At 54.9% G+C, this 10,000-nt stretch overlaps 5 protein-coding genes across 5 annotated transcripts in view; 2 read left to right on the top strand and 3 right to left on the bottom strand.

Annotated features, from left to right (window-relative positions):
- Window positions 1-829, bottom strand: part of PTSG_05233 (uncharacterized protein) — a 2,587-nt gene extending 1,758 nt beyond the window's left edge. Inside the window, exons 1-3 of the mRNA XM_004993754.1 lie at window positions 715-829; window positions 225-379; window positions 1-74 (exon numbers count right to left, since the gene is read on the bottom strand). The exon at window positions 1-74 is cut by the window's left edge and continues 12 nt beyond it. Coding sequence (XP_004993811.1) covers window positions 1-74; window positions 225-379; window positions 715-806 — 321 coding nt within the window. The 5' untranslated portion in view covers window positions 807-829. The remainder of the gene's footprint in view (window positions 75-224; window positions 380-714) is intronic.
- Window positions 830-1,170: 341 nt separating this feature from the next.
- Window positions 1,171-5,407, bottom strand: PTSG_05232 (eukaryotic peptide chain release factor subunit). Its single transcript, XM_004993753.1, has 10 exons — window positions 5,154-5,407; window positions 4,734-4,850; window positions 4,525-4,583; window positions 3,949-4,227; window positions 3,606-3,718; window positions 3,302-3,388; window positions 2,928-3,129; window positions 2,545-2,681; window positions 2,105-2,252; window positions 1,171-1,897 (listed from the first exon to the last, which is right to left on the bottom strand). The coding sequence occupies exons 1-10, from the start codon at window positions 5,228-5,230 to the stop codon at window positions 1,812-1,814; spliced, it is 1,305 nt and encodes a 434-aa protein (XP_004993810.1). The 5' UTR covers window positions 5,231-5,407; the 3' UTR covers window positions 1,171-1,811.
- A 250-nt stretch (window positions 5,408-5,657) lies between these two features.
- Window positions 5,658-7,949, bottom strand: PTSG_05231 (uncharacterized protein). Its single transcript, XM_004993752.1, has 5 exons — window positions 7,727-7,949; window positions 7,221-7,409; window positions 6,533-6,723; window positions 6,179-6,251; window positions 5,658-5,978 (listed from the first exon to the last, which is right to left on the bottom strand). The coding sequence occupies exons 1-5, from the start codon at window positions 7,845-7,847 to the stop codon at window positions 5,785-5,787; spliced, it is 768 nt and encodes a 255-aa protein (XP_004993809.1). The 5' UTR covers window positions 7,848-7,949; the 3' UTR covers window positions 5,658-5,784.
- Window positions 7,950-8,000: 51 nt separating this feature from the next.
- On the top strand, window positions 8,001-8,943 carry PTSG_05230 (uncharacterized protein; the record flags this gene model as incomplete). The annotated part of the gene is made up of 2 exons (XM_004993751.1): window positions 8,001-8,716; window positions 8,802-8,943. The coding sequence occupies 2 exons, from the start codon at window positions 8,001-8,003 to the stop codon at window positions 8,941-8,943; spliced, it is 858 nt and encodes a 285-aa protein (XP_004993808.1).
- A 119-nt stretch (window positions 8,944-9,062) lies between these two features.
- Window positions 9,063-10,000, top strand: part of PTSG_05229 (uncharacterized protein) — a gene marked incomplete at both ends in the record, with an annotated part of 3,171 nt that continues 2,233 nt past the window's right edge. The window contains 4 exons of the mRNA XM_004993750.1: window positions 9,063-9,071; window positions 9,221-9,328; window positions 9,568-9,648; window positions 9,903-9,960. Coding sequence (XP_004993807.1) covers window positions 9,063-9,071; window positions 9,221-9,328; window positions 9,568-9,648; window positions 9,903-9,960 — 256 coding nt within the window. The remainder of the gene's footprint in view (window positions 9,072-9,220; window positions 9,329-9,567; window positions 9,649-9,902; window positions 9,961-10,000) is intronic.

The following is a 10,000-nucleotide window of genomic DNA, read 5'->3' as shown; positions in this document are numbered from 1 at the left end:
TGAGCTGTAGAGGAGCTGCGCGCTCCTTGCCTGCACTTGCCGCTTTGAGTAGAATCCACCGAGCACACCCAGCCCTGGCGACAGCAGGAGGGACGCAGTCGCAGCAACGCGTCAGCGGTGAAGGTTGTGAGTGCCTTGGCACAAGCAAAACAGCGATCAGCAGCGCTGACACCCACACAGTTGTCAACTGCAGACAGACAAAGACCGCACACACAGACACACACCTTTGACAAGCTTTGACATGAAGGACTCTGGTGCGTTTTGTGTTTGAGATGGTTGTGAAGAAGACTGTGACGACGGTGGCTGTGCAAGCATGGGCTTGCTTGTCACGGGAGCCAGGGCTGAACGCACAGTGTGGATCCTCCGCAACGCCGCAGGTCTGTGAATGTGTGCGCGTCATTGTGTGTGTGTATTCGTGTGTGATTGTGTGGTTGTGTTCGTGTGTGTGTGTGTGTGTGTGTGTGTGTGTGTGTGTGTGTGTGTGTGTGTGTGTGTGTGTGTGTGTGTGTGTGTGTGTGTGTGTGTTCGTGTGTGTGTGTATGTGTGTGTGTATTCGTGTGTGATTGTGTGGTTGTGTTCGTGTGTGTGGACGTCCTGTTTGTGATACACAGCCGCGAGACGAATGCGTGGATGCAAGCACACACACACACACACATGCACGTACACACACACACGTACACACACGTACACACACGCACACGCGCGCGCGCGTACCTGGCGGCTGTTGCTTGCGCTGTGCGGAGTGCTGGCAGCAGCACTACGCGATGCACGCAGGACGACAACATCGTGGCGGCGGCAGTCATCATCTTCGTCGTTCCTGCAATGTGCTCAAGTCCAAAAATTATTGCACGGAATCGTCACCCAATATGAGCGTGCGTTTCTTTCTTTCTTTCTTTCTTTCTTTCCTTTCAGTCTTCTGACTCTGAGTCTTCCTTGCTTCCTTTCTTTCTTCTTTGCTTCTTCTCTTGTCTACCTTGATGTGTTTGTGTGTATGTGTGCGTGTGTGTGTGTATGTGTGCGTGTGTGTGTGTGTGTGTCTCGAGGGTGTTGCATGTAAGTGAGACGTGTTTCATAAAAGGAGCACATCCCTTTTTCGGTGATCCTTCACCACCTCGCCCGTGTCCATCCCCAACTCAGCATGCCGCTGTGATGCGGTAGTGCAATGATAGATGTGCCTTAAAGGGGTGTACTTTGGTTACTTTGTTGTCGCCGAAGTTTCAGAGAGCAGAAACGCGCACAAACACATTCAGCGTCATCACCAAAACGACACCAATGAAGAACAAGAGGGTAGGAGAAGGAACGAAAAGATGACAACACAAACAAAACATCACACGATCCTTGGCCATTCATGCAAGGCAAGAACGACGCTTCATATCACAATACGCACACGAACATTATCATCGTGTCACATCACTACCACAGCTTGATTCTAAGAAGAGAGCCACACACAAAGGAGAAGCAAACGGAGAACGAGACAAGAAAACCCGAAATAAGGGCGGGGGAGCAGAGAGAAGGGAGGGGGGCAAGGAGAAAGAAACAGCGCAAGTGTGCAACCACGAGCCCAGCGACAATCGAGTGGCACAATGTCCGACAACAATCAGTCAGTCAGCCTCACTTTCCTTCACCACACAATGTCGGACACGAGGTAGTGATGCAAAGTTGCGTGTGCAAAGCGGGGAGAGGGGCTGGTTGACGTGGGTGTAATTGCAGTGGTTGCTGTGGTTGGCGTTGCGGTGGCTATTGCTACGGTGGCCGTGGTTGCGGTGGGTGTGGTTGCGGTGGGTGTGGTTGCGGTGGCTGGGTTTGGGAGCTTAGAAGTAACCGTCGAGGTCCTCGTCGTCATAGTCCTCGCCCTCGTACTCCATCATGGTGAAGTCGACGCGGTAACGAAGCAGGCCTGCCAGCAAGGAAGGGGAATGGGGGAGGGGTCGTGAATGGAAAGCACTTGCAGCGGTTCAGTTGCACAAGCAGCCACGTGAACAAACACGGAAAACGCAGACAAACAGTGCACACATACACACACAGCAAACGCAGAAATAACCACACCACCCACTCGCAGCAAACGCACACACACACACACACACACACACAAATCGCCACGCACCGCCAATGCCGCCAAAGCCCTTGCAGAACTGGGAGCCCTCCTGGGACTTGTCTGTGATAATCTCGAGGGAGGTGCCGTACTCCTTGTAGTGCTCAGAGAACCACTCAATCAGCAGCTCCTTCGACACAATCTCAAGATCCGTCCCGTCCTGTGCACACACGCACACATCGATACAACACGCACAAGCAAGAAAAAGAGAAGTGTGGTGTTAGCCAGGAGGTATGTAACGTGGTGGCATGAACCAGCGCACGTTGTACACGCTGTACACGCTGTACACGCTGTACACGTTGTACACGTTGCACACGTTGCACACGTTACACACGCTGTAAACGTTGTACACGTTGCGCTTCGCCCCACCAACGCAACCCATCCCTCTCTCAACTACAAGCCCGAGCGACAAACCGAAAACACATCATGGGATGGTATCCCGGGTCACGCACCGGGTCGACAAAGTGCGACTTCTCCTGCTCCTGGTCTGGGCGGAGGTGGACGACGGTGATGGCCTCTGTGGAGGGGTTCTTCAGCTCAAACCGCGACACGTCAAGGTTCTCCCACACAATCAGCTTCTCAACAGCACCTGTCCGCGGAATGGAATGGAAAATGGGTGGGGCGGGGGATGTTGGAGGGTGTTGGTTAGTTGTGAGCAGCACGAAGGAACATCAAAACAAAAATAGTACACGCACACGCACACACGCACCCATACACACACAGACGCACACATGCACAGACGCACACACAGAGAGAGAGAGATACACAGACGCACACAGACATACACATAGACACACAGACGAACACCAACACAAGCAAGAACGTGACGCGGTACCGAGCTCGAGGGCCTTGATGGTGTCGCCGACGCCAAAGCAGTATTTGCCCGTGTCCTGGGCAATCTCGTCAAAGTACTGCGCAATGAGGCGCTTCTCCTGGATAAACTTGACGTCCGCCAGCGACTCCGCCGCAAGGTCAATCGCCTGCGTGAATCCGTTCTCTCCGCCGTACGACACATCAACAAGCTTGATCACTTTCGCCTGGTGAACGGTACAAGGGTTGGGGGGGGGAGGGTGGTGATGAGGGGAAGCGGAATGAAAAGAGGAGGAGGGAGACAGGGCTACCAAGTGGCACACTCACACACACAAACACTCTCGCACCCCATTTTCTTGCTTGTAAAGCTTGTGCATCGCAGCATTACGCGTGTTTTACCTGCAGGCGAGGGTCGAACATGTCTGACTTGCTGAGCTCTGACTTGAAGTCGGCAGAACCGGCGAGGACAAGACCCGTGACGTTCACCTGACATGTGCACACACACACACACACAAGTGTTTGGATCGTGTGAGATGGTGGATAAAAGAGCGACGCAGCGTGTGGATGCAGAGCACCAGGGCGGACTAAAACACAAGCGCTCACAGCAAACGAAGACAGTGCCACACACACACACACACACACACACACACACACACACACACACACACACACAACACAGAGCACAGTACACGGTGAGCGAGACCTTGTCGTTTGTGATAAAGTGGCGGACGGCCTCCTCGGCGACCTTTCGCACGTAGTTGTGGCGCTTCTCCGTGCGCAAACGCGAGAAACGAACGGCAGACTGACCACCGCGGCCTGCAGTACAAAAGGGGAAAGGGGTGGGTGAGACCGCGAAAAAACGAAAAAAGTTAACTGGCGGCAGGCCCGCTCCAAGCAAGCATGTATCGAGGAAAAGCACAGCACCCACTGTCTGTCCAAACACGTAGATGCACACATACACGTACAGAGCGCACACACACAACACACACACACACACACAAAATGCACACATCACACGGCGCATTTTCCCTATGATCTGCACGCACCGTGCTTCTTGGGCAGGTCGACGGAGAACTTGTGCAGGACTTCGCGGGTGTTGCCGCAGAGGGTGCCAAAGAGGGACCCGTGGCCATCCATGACAATGAAGCCAAACTTGTAGTCGTCCTCAAGCAAGGAGGAGAGCGCCTCTGTGTGGAATTTGTTGTCGCACAGGTACAGCGATGTGTTGATGGGCCTGAAGGGCTCAAAGTCAATGTTGACCTTCTTCTCCTTGCCTTCCTCCGTGACAATGGTGCCGCAGTACACCACCAGGCCGTTGTCGGGCACTATAATCGTGCCACACGTGCAATGGTTTGTTTCGTTCAGGGTGTTGGCAGGAAGTGGAGGGAGATTGTGAGCGTGCGTGAAAGAGTTGTTTGCGAGTGCGTACACGTTGGCGTGTGAAACGCTGCAAGCATGCAAGCAAGCGCGTAAGCGCTACCCTGCAAGGAGGCAACAACGCACGCACGCACCCACACACATACACACGCACGCACACACACACACACACACACACACACACGCACACACACGCACAAAAGCGCGCGCGAATTGAGGAACATCACAGACGGTTGCCTGCTTACCCTTGGAATACAGCTTCAACCTCTGCTGCACAGATGTGATGGCGCCGAGCACAGACAACCTGAGGTGTGCGTGTGCATGTGCGTGTGTGAGCAGCATCAAAGAGGGTGGATGAAAATGACAACAAACACAACACCCTGGACAGCATCACGGACGCATTCGCCTCCATCGCCAACGTGCCCTGCTGTGTTGCCTCACCCGCAATCCTTACCTGTTCGTTCGGCTCTTGATGTTGGATGCTGTGCCGTACTCATCCGCAAGCATCTTCTGCACACGCGGGATCTGGTCCTTGGGAGGGATGATGAGGGAGATCATGCTGGTGCCATTGCTGTTTGCACGCAGGGAGCCCCACAAACAACACGTGCGAACGAAACCAATGACCAGGCAAAGGAACAACGACAGCCAGCGACAAAACGTACGTGAGTGGGCGCACAGGATGGAGCGGCATGTGTGGCCCAGGGGAGAAACGCAAGTGCATGGTGGTGGGATGATGCCGAACACAGCGTTGGTTTGACGGCCATCAACGCACGATCGCATGCGTTTGGTGCCAAGAAACGCTGACACCACCATTAACAGCGTCATGTGCATGTGCGTGTGTGATTGAAGATATCAGGCAATGCACAATGCATACCCTCTCGCGGCCTCGAGCTGCTTGATCAGCTTCTTGATCTTCCACATCTCAACTCCATGATCTGGTTCGTCTCCCATGGTGGCGGTTGTGTGTTGTGGGGGGTAGTTGAAAGAGGCGGGGGTTACAAGGAATGAATGGATGAACGTCAACCTCGGCGATATCAGCAGGGTGTGCGTGGGTTATGGTGCTCTGGGCGCGCGGTGTGTCGTGTGTGTTGTGCTGTTCACGTGGTTGCTTGTGGGCTTGGAAAATTTATTGGTATCTTAAACAAAACAGGCCAGGTCTGGTGGACTGTATTTTTTTCGTGTCGTGAGTGAGTGTTTGTGTTGTGTGTGTGTGTGTGTGTGTGTGTGTGTGTGTGTGTGTGTGTGTGTGTGTGTGTGTGTGTGTGTGTGTGTGTGTGTGTGTGTGTGTGTGTGTGTGTGTGTGTGTGTGTGTGTGTGTGTGTGTGTGTGTGTGTGTGTGTGTGTGTGTGTGTGTGTGTGTCGTTTAACATACAGGATCAACCACAACCACAACCACAACCACAACCACCAAATCACAACCACAGTCGCAACCATAGTTGCAACCACAGTTTTCACAACCACAGTCGCAATCACGAGAGCGGTGCCCTCAGCTCCCGTTTTCCCTTCTACTGTGGCGAGTCCTTGAGCCCCAGCTCGGCCTCGAGGCGGCGGAGCTGCCGCACAAATCCGGTGTTGGGGCTGATGACGGGGCGCACGTGGTGCAGGTGGGAGAACGCCTCGTTCAACGGCATGCGCAGGGAGCGCAGCAAGTACGCCAGCGTAATCGTCGCTGCCCTGGAAATGCCCGCTCCGCAATGCACTGTTTGGAAGTGGAGTGGAGGGGGGGGGGGGGAAGAAGCGTGGCAATGAGAAGGCAGAGGGACCTGCATTGTGAGCGGGCTACGCATTCGTGTGGGAGGGGGTGGGGGTGCGGGACGGGGAATGGCAGATTGGTGCATTCAGTACGCTTGTGTCGGCACCCGCAGTGAGATCACTCGTCCACTAGAGTGCACTTCACACCTAGGACGCGGCCATCGGACGAAACGGCATCGTGGATGAACTTGTATGTGTCTTCAAAGTACTGGTACATGTCCTGCGCACGTGACATGCAGGGGCACGCACAGAGCGGGCGAGCGAGGGTCAAGAATTAGTGTACATGTGTGTGTGTGTGTTTGACAAACACAGACAGATTGGCAGACAGGCAGGCAAGCAGGCAGGCAAGCAGACAGGCAAGCAGACAGGCAAGCAGACAGGTAGGCAGAACATACAGAGGTACGCACACACAGGCAGACATGCAGACACGCAGACAGACAGACACACACGCACACACACAGACACGCACACATACAAACACACACAGAGAGACATACACACCTGTTCTGGAGAGTCATCGGCAGGCAAGACCTTGTAGAAAAAGTCGTCTGGGAAGTACGGGTCCACGCCAACGCAGCAGCATACGTGGGTGATGCCCTGCGCCTCCAAGACGTCCTTGTTGCTCGCCGGGTGAAACGAGCCAATGTACAGCCCAGGCACCACCAGCTGCATCTCGGTAAACCCGCTGAAGTCTGGCACAGGTGAGCACGTCGCACACAAACCCGTGCCGCACGTGAGTGGCCACGATTACAACAGCACATGAGGGACACGCAGGAGCGCACACGTCGGCGAACAAAGAAAGAGATGGAGTGTGTGTGTGTGTGTGTGTTTGTGTGTCACAGAGAGAGAGAGTGTGTGTGTGTGTGAGTGTGTGTGTGTGAGGGGGAGAGAGTGTGTGTGTGTGAGTGTGTGAGAGAGAGAGCGTGTGAGTGCATGAAACAATCATAGACACAGACACACAGGCACGCACACACACACACACTCATACACAGACACACAGCCACACAGCCACACAGATAGACAGACACAGACAGACACAGACAGACAGACGCACACGCGCAATACACACCCACTCACACACCCACCCACACACCCACCCACACACCCACCCACACACACACAATCACACTCACAGACACATACACAGACACAGACAGACAAAGACACACAGACAGACAGACACACACACCGTCGAGATTGGATGGGCGGGCAATGTCTGGGGTGGGCTGCACGTCTGTGGAGATGTGTGGGAGATCCAGCCGCTCAAGGGCGTGCTGTAACGCTGCGCGCGCAGTTTCCACTTCCTCGTCCGTGGTGTCGTTTGTCACGGCCATGCGAAACCGTGTAAATGCTTGTTCGTGTTCCTCGGGTACGTCGCCTGTTGAATGGGAAAGGGGAAGGCGTGAGACTGAGGGCTGTTCGTGGTGCTTGTCGTGGCGCGAGCGCAAACACGTACACACAAACAGAGAGAACTGATTGAACCAAACACAGACAGACAGACAGACAGACAGACAGACAGACAGACAGACAGACAGACAGACAGACAGACAGACAGACACACACACACACAGACAGGCACACACAGACACAGACACACACAGACACACACAGACACACACACACAGACACACACACAGACACACACACCACACAGACACACACACCACACAAACATTCACGCACATGCGCACTTACCGTGCTTGGCTCGAACAGCCTGCAGCGCCGTGAAAAACGTCTGGATGCCCGACACGTTCACTTTGCAGGGCGGCTTGGGGCACCACCCCGCCAGCACATCACGCGGTTGATCTTCATCCATCGTCCTCGCACTCAGCACAGCACAACGCCGTTTGCCTTGTCGGCAGAAACCAAGGCAAGCAAGTCGTGGTGGTCCTTCCTCTGCTCGTGTGTGTGATTTGTGTGCGTATTTTCACTCTCTCTCCAACACACCTCTCCAACACCACTTCCAGCCATGTCGTGGGTGGTGTGGGCGCTGATTGGCGGCGTGGGTGTGCTGCAGCTGCCGCTGCTGGTGGACCTGGTGCTTGCGCTGGTGCCCGGTGCGCGTGGGAGCGTGCGGCGGTTAACGCAGCGAACCGTGTCTGTGGCCTTGATTGGCATTGTGGCTGCCGTGTGCATTGCCGCGATTGCCTACTACTACATCATCTTTCTGCCACGCGTCGCCGACACGAAGATGGCGCGCCTGCTGCACACCACCTTCATCACCGTCGTCTGGCTGCTCACCTTGGACAACTACGCCCACTGCTGCTTGATTCGCCCGCCGCCGGAAGACCTGAAGCGCAGGCGTGTGCAAGGCTTCGACCACTACTGCCCCTTCACCATGAACCTCGTGTACCAGCACAACTACCGGCTCTTCTTCCAGTTCCTCACACTCGCCACCACGGGCATGGCCTATGCCGCATACGTCAGCTGGCCGCCCTTCTTCCACTGCTGGGTGCAGCCCATCCTGGGCCAGCCTTCAGGCGCCGTACCAGCGTGCACAGAGGCCACGCACGTCAGCCTGGTGTTTGTGCCGGCGCTGCTGTTGCTGTCGGGCGTCGGCGCTCTGCTTGCCTGCCAGCTCTGGCTCTTCGCCGTGAACAAGACCACGGCAGACTTCTTCAAGGACGCGCACGAGAGGGGGCTGTACACCGCCTTCTTCCACCGCCACCCCACCAAGCCCACCAAGTACCAGCGCTACATGACCCATTGGGCCGGCCCAGCTGCCATCCTCCTCCCTCCCCTCTTGTTTGACTCGTTCTCTCCGCCCCAGCAAACGCACCATCCGCACCAGAGATAGTGCCCACGCGTGCGTGTGCCATGCCCTGACTCTAGCTAGCGCCAGTAGCTTTGTGCTGTTGTTGTTGTATTGCTCGCTTCTTGGCCTCCAGGAAAGCCAAGTTGTCACATTGTAACTCGAAGTAAACGCACAAGCAGTCAAGGAACCCAGCTCATCATCATCATCCATCCCCAGTTCCCGCTTCATCACACAAAACATAAACGCACACAACACAACACACACACACACACGACCATGCCGCAGGTGGGATGATGTGATGTGTGCTGGTGCGTGTGTGAAGGGGGAGGAGAGCTTGGGAAGCACGGGGAGAGATGCGTGTTCATGGGCTCAACGATGTGTGTCATTTGATGACACTGGCTGTTGTGCGTGCTCTTGAATGGTGCTGCTGGCAGGACACATGTTCTGGGTGGCTCACCAAACAGGGTGGGCGTGTCAAGTCTTGGAAGAAGCGATGGTTCACACTGCGCGGCGTGCAGCTCCTCTACTTCAAAGACCCATCTGTACGTGTCGTTGTGTGTGTGTGTGTGTGTGTGTGTTGTGTGTGTGTGTTGTGTGTGTTATGTGTATGTGTGTGTGTTATGTGTATGTGTGTGTGTGATGTGTGTTATGTGAATGTGTGTATGTGTGTGTGTGTCAGGACAGGATGTCTTGTCACTGTGCACCGTACATGATTCACCGTCCATCGTTCACCGTTCACCGTTCACCGTGTACTGTCCATTGTTTATTGCACGCATTGCAGGACTTCAAGCCGCTTGGTGCCATCACGCTGGCAGATCGCCGGCCCACGACCAACCCGTTCAACAGCAAAGTCACCTGCGAGGTGCGTCGGTCGACGTGTCTCGCAATACCTGTCCATGTATGCGGGTGCCATGTGTGTGTGTGTGTGTGTGTGTGTGTGTATGTGTGTGTCTGTGTGTGCCTGTGTGTGTGTGTCTGTGTGTGTGTGTCTGTGGGTGTGTGTGTGTGTGTGTGTGTGTGTGTGTGTGTGTGTGTGTGTGTGTGTGTGTGTGTGTGTTGCATGGGAGGTCACGGGCGTCATGCTCACCTACCTCTGCTTGACTTGCTTGTGTGCAGGTGCGGTTTGTGCCAGAAGATGAGGAGCCCAAGAAAGCCAACTGCTTTGAGATCAAATGTGCGTGCGCGCATGTGCATGTGCATGTGTGTGTGTGTGT

Source organism: Salpingoeca rosetta (assembly GCF_000188695.1).
Source record: "Salpingoeca rosetta unplaced genomic scaffold supercont1.12, whole genome shotgun sequence".
Classification (NCBI taxonomy): domain Eukaryota; class Choanoflagellata; order Craspedida; family Salpingoecidae; genus Salpingoeca; species Salpingoeca rosetta.
This window is presented reverse-complemented; position numbering and strand designations above follow the sequence as displayed.

Excerpts from the sequence above, each read along its gene's own strand:
- PTSG_05232 (XM_004993753.1), bottom strand. The coding sequence starts at position 5,230 with ATGGGAGACGAACCAGATCATGGAGTTGAGATGTGGAAGATCAAGAAG. Across the intron at positions 2,682-2,927 it reads CATCAAGGCCCTCGAGCTCG|GTGCTGTTGAGAAGCTGATT; the intron begins GTACCGCGTCAC and ends TTCCGCGGACAG. Across the intron at positions 1,898-2,104 it reads GGGCTTTGGCGGCATTGGCG|GCCTGCTTCGTTACCGCGTC; the intron begins GTGCGTGGCGAT and ends CCTTGCTGGCAG.
- PTSG_05231 (XM_004993752.1), bottom strand. The coding sequence starts at position 7,847 with ATGGATGAAGATCAACCGCGTGATGTGCTGGCGGGGTGGTGCCCCAAG. Across the intron at positions 7,410-7,726 it reads GGCTGTTCGAGCCAAGCACG|GCGACGTACCCGAGGAACAC; the intron begins GTAAGTGCGCAT and ends CCCATTCAACAG. Across the intron at positions 6,252-6,532 it reads CCGATGACTCTCCAGAACAG|GACATGTACCAGTACTTTGA; the intron begins GTGTGTATGTCT and ends TCACGTGCGCAG.